This window comes from Mesoplodon mirus, assembly GCF_964341445.2.
Source record: "Mesoplodon mirus genome assembly, chromosome: 9".
In the NCBI taxonomy this organism is placed as follows: Eukaryota; Metazoa; Chordata; class Mammalia; order Artiodactyla; family Ziphiidae; genus Mesoplodon; species Mesoplodon mirus.
This window is the reverse complement of record NC_138985.1, coordinates 100,651,959-100,672,604: the sequence shown is the minus strand read 5'-3', so window position 1 is coordinate 100,672,604 and position 20,646 is coordinate 100,651,959. Positions and strand designations below refer to the sequence as shown.

The 20,646-nt window shown below is 40.3% G+C and overlaps 1 protein-coding gene across 1 annotated transcript in view; it reads left to right on the top strand.

Annotated features, from left to right (window-relative positions):
- Positions 1–20,646, top strand: part of SVOPL (SVOP like) — a gene marked incomplete at both ends in the record, with an annotated part of 62,482 nt that overhangs the window by 38,332 nt on the left and 3,504 nt on the right. The window contains 1 exon segment of the mRNA XM_082632249.1: positions 11,277–11,394. Within this exon segment, the coding sequence (XP_082488375.1) occupies positions 11,277–11,394 (118 nt within the window).

Sequence of the window (20,646 nt, the reverse complement as noted above, 5' to 3'; positions counted from 1 at the left end):
TATGTCACCTTTGGGAAATTGTCTCTTCATGTCCTCCGCCCATTTTTACATTGAATTGTTTTCTTGTTATTGAGTTGTATGAGTTTTTTTATATTTTGGATATTATTCATTCATTCATTGGTGAATGTGGGGTATTAAAGTCCTCTACTATTACTGTATTGACATCTATTTCTCCCTTGAGATCTGTTAATATTTGCTTTGTATATTTAGGTGCTCCTGTATGGGGTGCATAAGTATTTACAAATGTTATATATTCTTGTTGGATTGACCCTTTTATTATTATGTAATGACCTTCTTTGTCACTTAAAGTCTATTTTGTCTGATAAAAGTACAGGTACCCTAGCTTTCTTTTTGGTTTCCATTTGCATGGAGTATCTTTTTTCATCCTTTCAGTTTCAGTCTGTGTGCGTCCTTGCATCTGAAGTGAATCTCTTGTAGGCAACGTATAGATGGGTCTTGTTATTTTTTGAAAAATCCATTGTCACTCTGTCTTTTGATTGGAGAATTTAGTCCTTTTACATTTAAAGTAAGTATTGACAGATATATACTTATTGCCATTTCTCTGTTTTCTGTCTTTGTTCCTTGGTTCATTTCTTTTTGTCTTACCCTCCCTTTGTGATTTGACAATTTTCTGTCATGCTAAGCTTGGATTCCTTTCTTTTTCTCTTTTGTGTATCTACTCTAGGTTTTTGCTTTGTGGCTACCATGAGACTTACATAAGACATTTTAGAGATACAACTGTTGATTTGATAGCAGCTCCAGTTCAAATGCTTTCTAAAGCTCTACATCTTTACTCCCCACCCACACTTTGTTTTTGATATCACAATTTACATATTTTTATCCTGCGTATCCATTAACACATTATTGTAGTTATAGTTATTTTTACTACTTTTGGAGTGGGCAGAGGGAGAGCAGGAAGATGGTACCAGGCAGTCTTCTGGTCTCTGGAGAGGATTATAGTTGGTGCCTAGATGTGTGTTTAGTTAGAAGCCTGCCACCCAGGTTGCAGCTATGAAGATAAGCTTACAGGCCTCTTTCCCAGAAAGGAGGTGTTTCAGTCTGCTGGCTCTCTGCTTCTGTGCCCTGGGGTGTAGGTATTTCAGAACTCTTTCTCTGTTACTGTCTTGTGGGACCCATAAACATAAACCTTGCTGGCCACCAGAGCCAGGCGATCAAGGGGTGTTCCCTGGGCAGAAGCCACAAAAATTGGGACACCATACATGTACACAAACTCCTTTTTGGGAGATACCAGAGATTTGGAGCAAGGCAGAGGGACAGCACAAAGATGGCACCTGCCAGCCCTCATCTTTGCAGGGTATTTCAGTAGGCTCCCGGATGTATGTTAAAGTAGATGCCTGCCCCACAAGGTGATGGTTTAAAATAAGCAAGTAAGCCTCTTTCACAGAAAGACTGGATGTGTTTCAGTGGGCTGACTCTGCACGGGTCCCCAGGTGGGTAGCCAGGTGAGTCCCTGGGAGCCCTCTAAGGACAATGCTCAGTTTGCTATAGCCTTGTCTTGTAGTGGATGCAAGCCCTCTTGGCTTTCAAAACTAGATGTTTTGCGGGTTCATCTCTCAGGTGCAGGTCTTAAAAGTTGTGGGGCCAGATGTGGGGTTTGAACCCGTCACTCCTCATGGAGAAGCTGAAGGTTGTGAGTTCCCCTCTTTTTGTGTGTCACTGAACTGGGGGCAGGTTCATGGTAAGATTGTCTCGGCCTCTTCCACCCATTTTGATGTGGAGTCACTCAGCTAGTTTTGGGGTTTCTTTCAGAGGATATTATTTTGTATGTAGCTGTAGATTCAGTGTGTCCGTGAGAGGAGGTGGGTTCATCTTGAACCCAAACCTTCATGGACTTCTTATAGCCTGCTTTTGGCATGCAACAATATGTTACAGACATTTTTCATGTTGATAAAAATAAAAGTCAAGCCCTTTTTCATGCTGAAAAATGTCATATGTATACTCCAAAAATTACTTTCAAGAACTTTGTCAGTTCTGTATTGTTAAATGTCTAGACTATTTGATATTTGTCTATTATAAACAACAGTTATAAGCATCCTTGTGCTTACATTTTTATCCAACTATGCAATTATCTCTTTAGGATAATTCCTAGAAATTGGATTGGTAGGTCAGGGGGTCTGCTTATTTTCCATTTTGATACATTGTGCTAAAATTCTCTTTGGGAAGGTTGCACCAGCATGTCAGGCCTTGCTGCTTCACATACTGGCCAACTAGTTTTGTCTTTTTCATCTTTGCCAATATTACTGGCAATAAATGATAGCTCTTTGATATTGTAATTCACGTTTCTTTGATTAGGAATGAAACTGAATGTTCTTTTCATATTTTAATTGGCTATCTATCTTTTTTAGCTTGTTCACTCAGGTCCTTATCCATTTTTCAATTTTGTCTTTAACACATTCATTTGTAAGAGTCCTTCATATATATAAAGGATTTTAATCATTTTCCTGACATACTGCAAATGTTCCTCCCAACTTTTTGTTTGTCTTTCTTTTTGTTTATGGTCCTCTTTCTCTGTACAGAAACTTAAGGTTCATAGACACTCAAATGTATCAATATTCATGATTAGAATTCTGCGAGTACACATATCTTTTCTTCCAGTCCTTCTCTGGCCTTGTCTTTTTTGGGGGAAAAGGTGTGCAAACTTTTTATTGAAATATGACATACATATAAAAGTGGCCATATCATAAGTGTACAACTTAATCAATCTTCTCAAAGTGAAATGCATCCCAAATTCTGACCCAGAAATCCCTGATGTGCCCTCTTTCAGGCCATCATAGTATCGAAGTGTGAGGTCTAATGCAGGAAACAGCCTTATGATTTCCTATATGGCAGGCCAGTTGTCCCTACACTATTTATTTATTTAACTATTTATTTCATTTATTTACCTATATTTTTACTCATGGATTAGAAATGTCTGCTTATATTCCCACAGTCACTTGGTCTATTTCTGGCCTTGCTATTTTAGTCCATTGATCTGTGTGGTTTTGTCATTGTCATATTCTTTTCATTAGTCAGATGGGGTTTATAGTACATTTTCAAAACTGGTTGTGTAAGCTCCACCTCGTTGCTATTCTTTCTCAGATAAGATTTAGAATCATTTGCAATGTGCCTCCCTTGTCTGCCCAAATCCTATTAAGATTTTTAATTAAGTCATTAAATGTATCAGTTAATTTAGGAAAAATTGACTTTTTTTCTTAGTGTTGTCGTCCCATGTAAGAACAAGGTTCTTCTCTCCATTTGTTCAATGTTTCTTCTGTGTTCCTTGCTGGGATTTTGTTTTCTTCAAATAGATCCTGCACATCTTGTTAAGTTTATTCTTAGGCATTTTAAGGCTTTTCATTGTTATTGCAAATAGATGATTTTCTTTCATTATAACTTCTAGTCTAACATTCTAACTAGCTATTTGTATTTAGAGAGGCTATTAAGTTTTTTGTCTATTGATTTTCAAACCGCCAGCTTACTGAACTCATTCTGATGGGTTTTCATTTGAGTCTCTGAGTTTTTCAGGTTTATCATTGATCTGTCCTGTGATTTCAGTCTCTCCCTCGTGTTGAATCCTTCTGGTCAGCATTTTAATGTTAAGATTCCATAGCTTACAAACTGTAATGTGAACTCCACTGACTCACTCTTTCCTCTTCTTTCCTGTCCAACTACTTAAAAGAGTTCTTCCTCCGCACTGTCCTCATTTCCTTCCCCCCACTCACTCGTCCACCCGCTCCAACTGGCTGCAACCTTCCTGACTCCAACAAAATGCTTGATAAGGTCTCTGTGAGCGCCACGTCTCTAAATCCAAATGCCGTTTCAACCCTCCATTTTGCGGGACCTCTCCTTCACATACAGTTCTGATGGTCCCACCCTCGTGCTCTGACCCCTTCCTACGGCATCGTCACCTTGCATTTTGTGGTCTTCCTCCTGCATCTTCCACTGCTCTTTCTCAACCTCTCTGTGGTACACCTTCCTCTACTCTTTCTTTATTATTGAGGATTCTTTATTTTTTTATACAGAGGTTCTTATTATTTACCTAATTTATACAAATCAGTGTATGTTCTCCCAATTCATCCCCGCGCCCCCCCCACTGAGGATTCTTTTTGCTCAATATTAGATCCTCATCTTTTCATCTTTTACTCTCCACTTAGGTGATTTCACCCATTTTTATGATATAAATCACCAACTATATGCTCATGACTCCCACCTTTATATCTCTAGTCTAGGCCTTTCTTCTGAGCTGCGATTCATACATCCATTCACCTCCTCAACATTTCTGCTTGAATGTCTCAAACTCAGCTTAAATTCACCACATCCAGTATAAAAATCATGACATTTCTCCCCATAACCACTCCTCTTCACAGTTTCCATCAGTGCATGGCATCACTACCCAACCTGGAACTGTCCTTTGCTGTTCCCTTCTCTCTCATCATCATAGCCAGTCCCCAAACCATGTGGATTTAACATCCTAATAATAGATGCTGAATCCTTAACCTTATCCCCTTTTCCACCACCAGCGTCACTCTGGTTTGAACTACCATCCCCTTTCCCTGGATGGCTAAGGTAGCGTCCTGCCTGGTCTCTGTATGCTCTTACTCTCCTTCAACTCATTTTCCTCACCGCATCCCTGCAGATCTTACACTGTTCTTGTGCTTAAACTTTATCATCTTGCCCTTGCCATTCCTCAACAATAAAGACCAAAATCCTCAACATGTATTATGGGGCTGTAGCAATGAGGCCCCCATCTTGTACTCTTACCTGCTAGTAAAATTTCAAACACAGAAATGTGTAACTGAGAAAGGAATAATTCTCTGTAATTCTATCACCAGGGATAACCACCAGTGTATGTCTTAATGGTTTGGGGTATATTCTTCCAGATGCTTTTTTATGCATATATATTATGTCTCTCTTGGTATATCTGTTATTATCAGTAATATACCAGAGTTGTATGTGTTTATCTATAAGCTTATTACATACATATTAGAGGCTTGCAAATACATATATAGACTTAATTAATAAATATCAACATCTATCTATGTATCTACCTGTTATGGTCACCTTCAGAGACAGATGGAACTTCCCTCCACTCCTCCCCACCCCCCCAAAAAAACTGGGGGTCAGATGTCAAGACTGATGTCACATACCAAGAGGGTATGAAAGGTTTATTGTTTAACTACATAGCTGAGATCTCTGGGAGAGCAGGGTAGCCCTCTCAGGCAGATCCAAAATGGCCTGAGAGAGCAGGCAAGGAGATTGGCTGGGGTTTTTCTTGAGGCCAGATTTGAGCGTTTCCATGCTAGGGCAGGGGCTTGTGTGGTTTGAATCTCCTGCCAGTACCAAAGGATGAAGCATCCAGGCTTTCTTACCAGTTTGTTCAGAAACAGGGGTACAAGGGGAAGAGGGAAGGGTGAGGCTTAAAGGCTGTCCACAGTCATCAAGTAGAGTCAGACTCCTCTTTACACTATGTATCCACGTGTGTGTGAGTACACGTGTGGATAGGCCCATGTTCAAACATACACATACACAAACCTGTCCATCCATCCGTCTATCCACACATACCTACATATATATCTACATATTGCAACTGCCTTTTGTCATTAATAATCATTTTATGTTAGTATGTGGAGATCAACCTCATTCTCTTATGTAGGTGCATAGATTTCCATTGTAGGGATGTGTATAATTAGATAGCCATTACCTTGCTGATGAAGTTGTTTCTAATGTTATTTCTTTCTGCTTTTACAAACAACGGGGAACTGAACATTATGCACAACTTTGTAACTGTGCAACTATGTTAGTCATTGAGCTCTCTTATGTTCCGGATACTGTGAAAACCCAGGCCCCAGATTCTTTGAAGTGACATTCTAGTGGAGAATAGACAAGGGACAAACTGTTTGCTAACATGTTCAATATGATTACTGATATAAACACATATAAAACAGGGGAAGGAGATGGTGATGGGAGCAGTCTGCTATATCAGGTGGTTAGGGAGGGCCTCTACAATAGGGCAGAGTCATGTGCGAATGACCACAGAGTATGTCTAAGGAAAAGCATTCTTTTTTTCTTATTTTATAAATTTATTTATTGTATTTATTTTATTTTTGGCTGCATTGGGTCTTTGTTGCTGCGCGCGGGCTTTCTCTAGTTGCAGCGAGTGGGGGCTACTCTTCGTTGCGGTGCACGGGCTTCTCATTGCGGTGGCTTCTCTCATTGCGGAGCATGGGCTCTAGGAGCGCATGCTTCAGTAGTTGTGGCTCGTGGGCTCTAGAGCACAGGCTCAGCAGTTGTGGCGCACGGGCCTAGTTGCTCCGCGGCATGTGGGATCTTCCCAGACCAGGGCTTGAATCTGTGTCCCCTGCATGGCAGGCGGATTCCTAACCATTGCGCCACCAGGGAAGCCCAGGAAAAGCATTCTTATGTAGAAAAAGCCTACTGAATAATTTTGAGGTCAAAGGGTGTACATATTTTAAATTACAATGGATCTTTTTAAAAAGTTTATATACTCCTTGATATATTAACACACTCTTAAACAAGCATCCCTATTTCTTTCCATCATCTCTAAAAAGCCCTTTTTAAACCTTTTTTGATATGGTGGACAATAAATCATATCTCATCCTTAATTTGTACTTTTATTAGTAAGGCTGTGCATCTTTCATCTGTTCATTATCCATTTGTATTTTTTTGGTAAACTGCTTATTTATGGGATTTGCTAAAATTTCTTCAGGCCATTAGCTATTTATTATTATACTACAGATATTTTTTCATTGTTCATGGTTTGCCTTATGATGTTACTATCAAAGTTTTTGGCATTCAAAATATAAAATTTTTTGTAGTCAACTTACCAATTATTTTCACTTAAGGAGTTAGTGTTTTGGGTCATGCTTAGTGGCCTTCATTAATCCATATTTCTAAAAATGTTTCTTAAACACTGAAAGTTCAAAGGCTTTCAATGTTTCATCTAAAACATTAAATTCTTTGATTTATTCACAATTTACTTATGCTTAAGACCTGAGGTAAAGGTCCAGCTTTAAAAAGCAACAAAACAAACTGATTTAATGAGCCTGATTCAATAAAGCCAAGAGAGAGAACTGGGGAACCAGAGGTCTTCAAGCCTTTTCAGCACTTTTCTTTGGCCAGGCAGAGGAAGAGGCTGCTGAGATTACTAGGAAGCTGGAGAAACAGAAGAAACACTTGCAGAAGGAAAAGAAAAGGCTGGCTGCGATTGCTCTGGCACCTTCAGAAAACAGCAGTAGGACCCTGGAGGAATGTGAGGGGACAAGCGAAAGAGCCAAAAAGAAGCAAAAGCAAAAGCCCCAGGAGGCTCCTCAGGAGAATGGAATGAAGACCAATCTGTGTCCTTCTCCAAACCCCCCAAAAAAGAAATCTTTTTCCAAGGAGGAGCTGGTTGGTAGTGATCTTGAGGAAACAGCTGGCAGTGGAAGTCTCACCAAGAGGAAGAAATCTTTCCCCAAAGAGGAACCAGTTAGTGACCCTCAAGAGTCAGGAAACAAGAAGGTCCCCAATTCTCTTCCAAGGAGGCGCCACTCAGCAGTGGACCTGAAGAGGCTGCTGCCAGCAAGAGCAGCAGCTCCAAGAAAAAGAAAAAGCTCTGAAACCTCTCCCAGGAAAATGAGAATGGACATTTCCCTAGTAGGGCATAACTTGCAGATGTATTTCCCAACCCATCCCCTAGAGCTCAATAAAAACAAAAACAAAACAAAACAAGCAAACAAAGCAACAAAACAGTGCTTAGCCGGTTGTTCCCAGGCCATTAATCATCCTTTTGTCTGGCTCCTCTCGGTTGATTTAACATGCCCCTATTATAATAACCAAATTTCCATAAATTCTTGGATCTATTTTGTGACTCATTGTTTTACTGATCTATTTTGGTACTGATATCATATCGCTGATGATTGGAACTTTGTTTAGTGCCTCTTAGCTGAATAACTTCCCCAGATTCCCTCACCCGCACGTTTTCAGAAGTGTCTTGATTTTTTTAGACATGTTAATGCTTTCAAATTAACTTTAGAATCAGTTTTTCCCCCCCGAGATTGACTCAAAAATACTACTGGGATTTTGATTGAGAATCCATTAGAGTTACTACAGATTACTTTGAGAACCATTTTTTAAAACAATACTGCATTTTTCTAAGAACTAAACAAATTTATTCAATTTTTCATGTCCCTTAGTAAGGACATGAAAAATATCTTCATATATGTAATACATTTCTTAAGTTTATTCCTAAGTATTTTATTTTTGTTCCTATTTATCTGTGTCCAACAAAGTTAATATGCTGTATTTTCATTCCATTCAATGTTATTTATTTTTCTTGAGACTTCTTTGACCTGTGGATTGTTTAGAAGTGTTTGGAGATTTTGCTGTCATCTTTATTTCTAGCTTTGATAGCATTTGAGTCAGAGAACACATTCTATTATTTCAATTCTATTAAATCCTTTGAGGTTAATGTTATGGCCCAGCACGAGGTCTATCTTGGTGAATGTTCCATGGGCAGAAAAGAATGTGTATTCTGCTGTTTGTTGGGTGGGTGTTCTATAAATGTCAATGAGATCCTGTTGGTTGATGGTGTCATAAAGTTCTATATACTGCTGATTTTGTCTAGTAGTTTGTCAATTGAGAGAGGGGTATTGAAGTCTCCAACTATATGTAGATTTGTTTCTCCTTTCAGTTTTTTCTGAAAGAATGTAATTTGAAGCTCTTTGGTGTATAAACCTTTAGGAGTGTTTTCTTGTTGGACTGAACCTTTTATCATTGTGTAATATCCCTCTTTGTCCCTGGTCTGGGCTGATTTTTAGAAGTAGAGATTTATAGATCTCTGTTTTTTGATACAGTGAATCTGGAGTGGTGCCTGAAAATATGCATTTTAACAAAATTCCCAGATGATTTTTAGTGTTTTTGGTTTATTTGGATATATACCCAGGAATGGAATTGCTGGGTCATATGGTAGTTGTTTTTAGTTTTCTGATAAATATCCATACTGTTTTCCACAGTGGCCACATTCTCACCAACAGTGCACAAAGGTTCCCTTTTCTCCACATCCCCGCCATGTTATTTGTGTTCTTTTTGATTATAGTTATTCTGACAGGTGTGAGGTGATATCTCATTGTAGTTTTGATTTGCATTTCCCTGATTAGCGATGTTGAGCACCTGCTAACATGCAGATGTGCCTGTTAGCCATCTGCATTTCCTCTTTGGCCGGATGATTTTTATAATTAGGTATCACTCAGAGTTCTTGCTTACAAACAGTAGAAATTGACTTTGGTTAACTTAGGCAGAAAGGAATTTATTTTTTATTTTTTTAATTAATTTTATTTTTGGCCATGCTGTGCAGCATACAGGATCTTAGTTCCCTCACGAGGCACTGAACCTGTGCCCCGTGCAGTGGAAGTGCGGAGTCTTAACCACTGGACCGCCAGGGACATCCCAGAAAGGAGTTTATTGAAAGAATATCCAGTAACACTGACTTGGTTGCTAGAGTCCTGCTAGGAAGCAGAGCCCTAAACCCCTGTAGGGAAGCCAAAGAAATGAGGGAATTGCTCTCCCTGATCCTAGTTGGTAGAGCACAAAGTTTTATGACCTAAACTTAACCATCAGGCTCTCGCACCATTTCAGACTTTGAATCTGGTGCAAAGAACATGAAGTAGAGCTAGTTTAGAATTCAGCCTGGTGGTGGTGAGAAGTTTGGTGTCAAAACAGAAGTGGCAGAACCTAGACACATGCCTAACTGTGGCATCATTTGGTCATGGTTCAGACTGCCTGGTCTCCTTTGGTTTCTACCCCTTTTCCCTTTTATCATCCTGGTTTCCCAAAACTCCTGTTTGCCAAAAATTGGAACACATTTTATTTGGGGAGATAAAATCAGAAAATAATAACTCACTTGCTAGGTCAACTACAAAATAGTGAATGTGGTTAATATCATGGGTTCTGTTTGCCTGACAAGTGGAATGATTTACTGTTTTAGAAGGCAAGTAGGCGGACTTCCCTGGTGGTCCAGTGGTTGAGACTGCGCATCCAATGCAGGGGGTGTGGGTTCGATCCCTGGTTGGGGAACTAAGAGCCCACATGCCGTGCGGCACAGACAAAAAAACCAAAAAAAAGGTCAAGTAGGCCTTATACACAGGATGGGCTCTCAAACTGTGTATCTTAGGGGAACCTTAGTGGTGGTGATGGCAGTAGGGATCTGTGACTTTGGACAAGTAGTCACTTGGCCCTTCCTTACTCTAGGATTATCTGTGAAGAGGTTGGACTAGACCAAAGACTAGACGAGCGTCTGGGTCTCCAAACTGCAATGTTCTGTGACTCTAGAGAGCCTCGTTGTTCCTTCATCATTTCACTTAACCATCCTTGTGAGGTGAGTTGACAACTACCACGTGCTTGGCTTTTTGCTAACTTTGGGCAAAGTCCTAGGGAAACTGATGTGTGAGATGGAGTGTCTAAACCCGTGGTCTCCACCTTTTTGGGCACCAGGGACTGGTTTTGTGGAAGACAATTTTCCACGGATGGGGGTGTGGGTGGGGGAGACGCCTCAGGCGGTAATGCGAGCGATGGGGAGCGGCAGGGGAAGCTTCGCTCGCTTGCCCATCGCTCACCTCCTGCCGTGCGGCCTGGTTCCTAACAGGCTGCAGACTGGTACTGGTCTGTGGCCCGGGGGTTGGGGACCCCTGGTGTAAACTAACCAGTATCAGGATGAGAATGGTGTCCATTTTTTCCACGGTAAGTTTTGATTGGTTGTGACCGAGGAAGCATCATGAACACAGACAAGACATGTTATCATTTCAGAGCCCAGGAAATTACATCTATTCCCAAAAGACTTCCTCCTGGTTGATCTTGTCAGAACTGAAGAGGGAAAGTAGACTTTTGGCAGAGGGGGTGCTGCAGGAAAGGAGAGGGTTACAAGTTAAACAAGCTGAATTGGTATGGGAGGGGGGGTAGGAAAACAGGCAGCTCTCCCATCTTCCCCAGGTGCTGGGTTGCTCTGGAGAAGCCTGAGGGGTGAATGCAGGGAGAAGTCTGACTTGGCCAGTGCACGTTAATGTCACTCGCAGCTCATGGAAGAGTCGCACAAAATTGCCTACAGTAGCTTGGCCCAAATAAATAATAGACCTAGGACGTCAGGAATGCACAAGTCACAGAACAGCTGCAAAGCCCTTTGTTTACGTATTTGGTGAAGTGAATTCTTATTTTCCCTTTAGCATAACAGTCAGTTTAAAAGTGACTGGGGCACAATCTATTTAGTCATTCCTTGTGCTTTGCAGGTTCTCATGAGTGCATCATTTCTGGGAGCCTTGTGCCTTTTCTCATCTGTCTGTGTTGTGTATGCCATTTCTGCATTTACTCTCCCTGTTGAGACCAAAGGATGGGCCCTACAGGTAAGTGATGCAGGCCTCTCTTAAGCATTCTCAACTAACACCTTTTGACCAAAGGAAAAAAGCTTGGAGTATGGAAATTCTTTTAAGCAGAGGATGATGCCCACGTCTGTGCTAACACAATGGTACATCTGTTTAGCGGGTTCCAGTAGAAAAACTGGGTATCCAGTGTTCCTGCATATAACTTTGAGCAGCAAACCGATTATTCACTTCAAACCTCTCCTTCCTGTAAAAGTTGACTAAGATGAATGATATTATTGACACCACAGCTTTCTACCCTCCCCACTTTTCTGTTTGTAAGCATTGCTGCAGAGCTAACTGTGGCCAGAGGATCAGAAACAGCTATTTGCATTGCCCTTAGGAGCACAGGGTCATTCCTGTTGGTCCAGCTACCTTTCCCCCAATTTTATCAGCTGCCTGTGGTAAGACTGGAGGCAAAAAATGCTGCGCTGCCCCAGTTGTCATCCAATACTAACAGACACAAAGTGCATAAAAAAGGATATCCCAAAAGTATAAGGTATGCTCCCAAGGGCAAAGCTGTATCAGAGATGGCCTCTCCTAGCCCCCTTAAGGTTGGCTCCATCTCAAAGTACAGCTGGTGGCTCTGTTGTTTCCCTGCCTTAAATGCAAAGCTTGTTGCTGGTATGCAGGGGTGTGTGTGTGTGTGCGCGTGCACACGCCCACATGGAAAAGGGGGAGAACAGTTGGGGTTAGCTGTACACGGTTGACCACTGAACAGCAGTGGGGTTAGAAGCACCAATCCTCCAGGCTGTCAAAAATGCTAGTATAACTTACAGGCAGCCTTTGGTCTCCACAGTTACTCGCATCTGTGGATTCAACCAACCACGGATCGTGGATTGTATAGCACTAGAGTATTTACAATTGGAAAAAAATCCATGTAAACGTGAACCCGCACAATTCAAACCCATGTTATTCAAGGGTTAACTGTAGTCTGATCTGAGCTGCGCATCTAAATGGGACTGTGAAGTCATCGTGCTCCTTTGGCTGAACTGGCTTGCCTTCTCTCCCATATCCTATTTATAGTGAACCAGGGACACTTGTTAATGTCTGTGAGTAGTTGGAAAGTATTTTCGAGTAAAGGGGGCGGGGGGAGCAAAACTAAAAAAAAACCCCGAGTTACACCAGTCTCAATATTTTTTGCTTGCCCTAGATCCAAAATGTGTTTTTCCGTTTTCCCCCTAACTTTTAATCTTTAAGGTAATACTCATTTTAATCACAGATAGATAACCTGCTATGTAATTATAAATTTAGGGCTTTGTTTAGATTCCTTACTTGGAGAGGTGACCCATTCATTGAATACCTGAAGCCAGGGATTGAATTAGGTGATTCAAATGATTCCTTTTAAAGGATTATCACATGCTTCACACAGATGAGAAAACTAAGGCAAAAGGAAAGTTGAGTAACTCGTATAAAGGAACACACTACATACTGTCGGACTGGAATTTAAATTAGATTGCAAAAGTAAGTGATGCTAAATCTTATGCTAATTTTCTGTGATGGTGGCTGTTTTTAAGTAGTAACAATACATATAAAATGAAACCTGTCTCATCTCACGTGCTTTATGGATTTCCAATTCAAGCCCTATCCACTTACGAAGACCATTCCCTCTTTTGTTGACTGGGACTTGGTTTTAGGAGTGTAGTGAAATTATTTTGCATGTATGTTTACAAGACATTAATCAGTCCCTACCATTGTAACATGCGGATACAATAAATACAATCGTATGGGCATGTAGCCCTTGATGGCTCTGCCACACAATGGCTATATGTCATTGGGCAAATCTTAAAAGGTATCTGTGTGTATCTCAGTGTTGTGAGCAGTTAACATATGAAACTATCTGGTGACTGATACAGTAAAACTTCTAGAAATATTTAAAACATGCCAAACAATTTAACTTTCAACAGCACAGACAGCATCCCTAATAATTGGGATGAACCAACCTGGTCAATAGTTTAATAGTAGTAATTCCACTTTAGAATGACTCCAAAAAGCTCTTTTAGTTTGATGAACCCGGTAAATAATCAAAAAACTCTTGAAAGAAGTATTTATAATGTGACGTTTTTTCCTGAATGATGTCTGTATTGCACTAGAATAACTGAATTATAAAGGTGCTATTGCACTCTCAGGTACACAAAGGTAAATGTTAGACCCTTAATTCCTTATAAGCTTATTAAAGAACCTTCTGTTACTAGTTTTTAGTGCCAGATAGTTGAATATGGAGAAGACTTTTAAAAAAATTAAATGTATTATCTAATAAATTACTCATTTTCCAGCAACTTAAATGAATTAAATAAAGACCTGCAAACCTATGTCTACCAAAGAAGAAAAATATATTTTTATCTTCACAAAGAGCTGTGGCACATTTAAAAACACCTGGCTTGGGACTTCCCTGGTGGAACAGTGGTAAGAATCCGCCTGCCAATGCAGGGGACATAGGTTCAAGCCCTGGTCCAGGAAGATCCCACATGCTGTGGAGCAACTAAGCCCCTGTACCACAACTACAGAAGCCTGTGCACCTACATCCTGTGCTCCATAACAAGAGAAGTCACCGCAATGAGAAGCCTGTGCACTGCAACGAAGAGTAGCCCCCGCTCACCGCAGCTAGAGAAAGCCCGTGCACAGCAATGAAGACCCAACACAGCCAAAAATAAATAAAATTTATAAAAAAATAAACACACCTGGTTTAATTTCAGTACACTACTTGGTAGTTAAGAAATATTATGTATTTTTGAAAAATAAGACATGAGAATGCAGTAGGTTAGCTGTATATATTGTCTCAGGGAAGAGATCAATAGAGGACTTTTATAAAATACTCTTTGCCAACTTTAATGTATATCTAGGAGAGATGGGTAGGGGGAAGGTGGCTTTCCTTCCTTGGCATCAAGTCTGTTGAGGTTTATAGCAAAAATTGGACTGAAATTTTGTATCTAAGACTTGAATCTGAGGTGGTATCATTAAGCATTTCAAAACAAATGTAAGTCATTCAACCTGGAAGAAATGGACAAATTCTTAGAAAAGCACAACCTTCCAAGACTGAACCAGGAAGAAATAGAAAATATTAACAGACCAATCACAAGCACTGAAATTGAAACTGTGATTAAAAATCTTCCAACAAACAAAAGCCCAGGACCAGATGGCTTCACAGGTGAATTCTATCAAACATTTAGAGAAGAGCTAACACCTATCCTTCTCAATCTCTTCCAAAATACAGCAGAGGGAGGAACATTCCCAAACTCATTCTACGAGGCCACCATCACCCTGATACCAAAACCAGACGAGGATGTCACAAAGAAAGAAAACTACAGGCCAATATCACTGATGAACATAGATGCAAAAATCCTCAACAAAATACTAGCAAACAGAATCCAACAGCACATTAAAAGGATCATACACCATGATCAAGTGGGGTTTATTCCAGGAATGCAAGGATTCTTCAATATACGCAAATCAATCAACGTGATACACCATATTAACAAATTGAAGGAGAAAAACCACATGATCATCTCAATAGATGCAGAAAAGGCTTTTGACAAAATTCAACACCCACTTATGATAAAAATGCTCCAGAAAGTAGGCATAGACAGAACTTACCTCAACATAATAAAGGCCATATATGACAAACCCACAGCCAACATCGTCCTCAATGGTGAAAAACTGAAACCATTTCCACTAAGATCAGGACCAAGACAAGGTTGCCCACCCTCACCACTATTATTCAACAGTTTTGGAAGTTTTAGCAATCAGAGAAGAAAAAGAAATAAAAGGAATCCAAATCGGAAAAGAAGAAGTAAAACTGTCACTGTTTGCAGATGACATGATACTATACACAGGGAATCCTAAAGATGCTACCAGAAAACTACTAGAGCTAATCAATGAATTTGGTAAAGTAGCAGGATACAAAATCAATGCACAGAAATCTCTTGCATTCCTACACACACAGATGATGAGATATCTGAAAGAGAAATTAAGGAGACCCTCCCATTTGCCATTGCAACTAAAAGAATAAAATACCTAGGAATAAACCTACCTAAGGAGACAAAAGACCTGTAGGCAGAAAACTATAAGACCCTGATGAAAGAAATTAAAGAACCCTCTTGCACTGTTGGTGGGAATGTAAATTGATACAGCCACTATGGAGAACAGTACGGAGGTTCCTTTAAAAAGACTAAAAATAGGACTACCATATGACCCAGCAATCCCACTTCTGGGCATATACCCCGAGAAAACCATAATTCAAAAAGAGTCATGTACCACAGTGTTCATTGCAGCACTATTTACAACAGCCAGGACATGGAAGCAACCTAAGTGTCCACTGACAGACGAATGGATAAAGAAGATGTGGCACATATATACAATGGAATATTACTCAGCCATAAAAGGAAACAAAATTGAGTGATTTGTAGTGAGGTGGATGGACCTAGAGTCTGTCATACAGTGTGAAGTAAGCCAAAAGAGGAAAACAAATACCGTATGCTAATGCATATATATGGAACGTAAAAATAAAAGAAAGTTCTGAAGAACCTAGGGGCAGGACAGGAATAAAGACACAGACATAGAGACTGGACTTGAGGATATGGGGAGGGGGAAGGGTAAGCTGGGACGAAGTGAGAGAGTGGCATGGACATATATACACTACCAAATGTAAGATAGATAGCTAGTGGGAAGCAGCCGCATAGCACAGGGAGATCAGCTCAGTGCTTTGTGACCACCTAGAGGGGTGGGATAGGGAGGGTGGGAGGGAGACACAAGAGGGAGGGGATATGGGATTATACGTATATGTATAGCTGATTCACTTTGTTACACAGCAGAAATTAACACAACACTGTAAAGCAATTATACTCTGATAAAGATGTTTAAAAAAAACCCCAAAAACCAAATAGAAGTCATCAAATTCACAATTAAAATTAGAATATGTAAATTGTGACCTCCATACTTTATAATGAAATTGCTTATTCATAAAATAATATGCTTAAACTCATTGCAGTTTTGTATATAATAACCAAAGAAGCTGGGAATAAATTATTTTTTCCCCAGAGAATGTCTCTGTTTCTACTGTAATTTCATTAATTTTATAGGGGGAGTCTGATTCCCAGGATGCAATTAAAAAAAAAAATTAGAGTACATCAAGCTTTTCTACCTCGTGTAATCATATGCCCTTTGTTGAGCAACCACTTGCATGCATGATATCATACCTGTTCACACAGGTTTTACATTTTGATTTAGTCTTTTATTGCTGTTCAGGCTTATTGTAGAGACTTCTGAAACTGGGATCCCCAAAGACTTGACTCACCTACTTCTTCCCCTAACTCCTTCCACTCCCATTTTGCAGTGGAAAGAAAAAGAATTTGCTGCTACCATGATGAAGTGTCCCTGGACTAGCAAGCTAAGTGTATGACAGGTTTATACCCCTGCTGCAATAGGGGTGCAAAGCATTCCTATTTGAACTACAGGCACAAATGGCTTAAAGTCAGGAAACCTTTTGTATAAAGCGCCAGAGAAAACACTACAGACTTTGAGCTACATATGGTCTCTGTCAACAGCCCCCGCCAGCCTCTAGAAATGTAAACAACATTATTAGCTCTCAGGCTGTATAAAAGCAGGCCATAGGTTGAATTTGTCTAACAGGCCATAGTTTTGTTGAAATAAGTTGTAGGCCCAAGATGGAGCCACTCCTGCCTGGGTGTGGCCTCAGCAAACCAAAATTTAAATAACCTTCATGTCCCTGTAAATGCTCCGCTTGACCAGAAATACAGTATATCCAGTTGGCCAAACACCAAGCCAACTTTGGGCTCTCTACTCACCTCTTTGTTCCTTATTCTTCATCCTCCCGCCTTCAGCCCCCCTTTGCAGTTCTTTGAGCCCTTGCAAATGGAGAGTGCCTGCTTCATCAAGTGTCAGTTTGTTTGGACTGCCTAAATTGTCTTCTTTGATCATCTTTAACAGTCTCTGGTGATGAAGATGGAATCCAAAGCTGACTGCTTATGGCCTGTGGGACAAGATGCACAGGCGAACGACCCACTGAACCCTTTGCATTCATTGTTTTCTCATCAAAACCGAGGGCAAGCCACTTTTGGATTTGAGCCTCTGATCCCCCACACACAGCTCTGATCCAAACCAACTTTATGTGAGGAAAACCAAAGTGTATTCACACACACTAACACACATGTGTATATATATATTTCCCAGAAAAGTTCCAGGACAGCTATAATGGGAGCCTACAATGGGTGGCAGCACTTAGGGGAGCATAAAGGTAAGTCCACAGCATACAGCACGGGGAGACTTGGAAAACTAAAACAAGAAATTAGTACTATTTGAACTAATGGCACAACAAAACCTAAGTAGCACAAGTCATACTATTAAAGTCATTAGGGTGACTGCCACTTTCATAAAGAAATCTTCTCACTTAAGGATTAAATAGATCAATTGCTAATGGGAATCTTGAAGCCAAAGCTGCAAAATTGGTGGGCATGGATCAAACACTTAAAAGATGTTAAAGTACTCGTCACCTAAATCTAAGACTCCTGTGCTAAGTTGGTCATGCAACGGGTTACACTGACACTGGGCCACCTGACAACCTCAAGAAAAATTCTGTGCAACAAGGTACACTGTAAAATACCACAAAATCCCCAACCTAGCAGTACACCTCTCTTAGGTATTAATTTGGTTCTCAAACATCCAATGCTTACCTAAGAATCGGGATCCTCGAGTTTCAAAGAATTGAGCACTCCACCTTCCGGCACACCTGCTTATTTTGTCTAATAATTGTGGTCCTGGAAGCTGTAGACATCTACAAAAATGGCAAATCTCACTAAGACAACCTAGCATTACAATGGCTATCATGGGGAACATTCCAATTAGACATATTGTTTAAGAACCACACTTGAAAGTGTTTCCAAATCAACCAGAATGGGACACCTATTTTAATTGGTATGCATTAGATTCCAAAAGGCTTCAAAATTCCAAAACAACTTCATTGAAAGATTCAACGCAAAAGGCTAATGAAAAATTAAAGAGCGAAACGACTATAAGACCGACGTGACTCCTAAAACCCCTCTATTTTCCTTTACCCAAGTACTCACATTCTACTAATCCTCTTACCTGAATTGCCTTTCCATTCTGAAGAGACAAGACCAAAACCAAAAATTCATCAAGTTGGTTTTCAAATTGCAGCAGCTCCAAGGCCAGAAACCTAAGATAATAATACCCATCCCCCTCCCCTGAACTTGAATACCTCCGTATCTACTCTCAAAGGAGGGCCCTCATGTGGGTCCCTCCCAGGGTTGATGGGACTCTGAAGCATTCTGATAAATTCCTATCAGTTATTCCCTGAAACAGCCAAGCGGAAACTAAAATTAAAACTCATGGAAAACCTTGTCAAATTCTTGTACATACCAGAACTTACACTCTTCACTGTAAACTCCACTCTCTGGGGTCTGCAGAATGGGGTTCGGGGGAAACTGGCAGAAGCCACAGCCAGAGGTGAGAATTCCTACCAACGTCAGCTCTTCCTGAACCCTGTAGTTGCTGGTCAAGAGAGAAATTTCACGTCCTTCCTTTTCCAAATTCAGACCCTTGGGAATTTGATTTTGGGAACTCATTGGTTATTGATCCTTTCTCTCCCAGGGATAGCTATTGCCTTCTTGTGTCCTGAGAACTTGGCTTGGCTTTCTGCCTGCTGGCACATGCAGGTTGTTGGTTCTTATGTATGGAGGCAGCTCAACAATCAGACCCCAAAATATGGTTAGACAGAAATGTGGGTTGTATCCCATTCGCAGCCTACCAACTGTTGCCAGCTCTGAGGAATTGTCCAAGTACTTCATTCTTTTGGCTATCTCTGGGAGTGGCCCTAGATCTTGGGAGGGTAGTATATTTTGGTGGTGTTCAGTGCTGCCAGGAATAGTTAGTTTGTCCAGTCTGAAACTTGATAAGGTATTTGAAAGAATTTTTTTTTTTTTAAGTAACTTTATGGTCAGAAGTTGGCTGAACTAGAAGCTGATATTCAGAGCGAGACAGAAACTTTTTAGGCTTTCTCCTCTCCCCCACCCCCAAGCTAAAAATCAAACTATGTACCCAGAGGGGAGAAAAAAATATTCCTAACAACTCTAAATCTAGAACATAGGAATCTTTTAATTTTTACCTTAGTTGAAGATCTTCTCCCTGATATAAAGAAGCAAACTGAAGATAACGTAGATGGTCAAGAGGATGATCAAAAGGTGGTACTAGGCCCATTCTAGGCCCAAGACAAAGCCACTCCTGCTGGGGGTGCCACCTAGGCAAACCAAAAACTTAATAACTTTCATGTCCCAATAAATGCTCTGCTTGACCAAAAACGCTGTATATCCAGTCAGCCAATCACCAAATACCAAGCAAACTCTGGTCTCTGTACTTACTGCCTTGCTCCTTATTCTTTATCCCATAAAAACTTCCTGCCTTCCACCCTGTTTTGCTGTTCTCCGAACCCCTGCAAATGGAGACTGCCCTCTTCATGAAATGTTAAATGAAGTTTGTTTGGATTACCTAAATTGTCATCTTTAATCATTTTAAATAGTTTGCAGACCTGTCTTAGTCTAGTTATTAGAAAGTCTTAGGCTAAAATATTTTTGATGCAAAGATGTCTAGGCTACACATGTAGGGTTAAACAACCCATGACAAACTAATTCAAAACCCCAAAGCTGACGTTAGCAGCAATTTATAATTAAAACCAAAGGATAGCAGTGATTGAAAACCACAGTCAACCACTGATAAAACTGATGCTTAAGCACCTTCCGAAGGATTTCAGGAACTTTCAATACCTGTGGAGGTATCCAGGCTTAAGATACTTTACAATGTTGTCTAGTACTGTCTAGTACCCAGGCTTCCTAGAAGACACTACATTAGTCTATAGCAAATTTTATCAACATAATTTAATTCAAACACTAAATTTCAGAAATCCTTTGTAAACTCATATATATTGCTTACCTTAATAGTATCAGGCACTAGTAGAAATGGAAGTCAACAAATTTTAAGTCATTTACTTGTAAGAACTTTTTTGGATTGGTTTCACAGCCCACTAAAAGACAATACTGGTTGACATACAACCCAGCAATCCCACTGCTGGGCATATACCCTGAGAAAATCATAATTCAAAAAGAGTCATGTACCACAGTGTTCATTGCAACACTATTTACAATAGCCAGGACATGGAAGCAACCTAAGTGTCCATCGACAGATGAATGGATAAAGAAGATGTGGCACATAC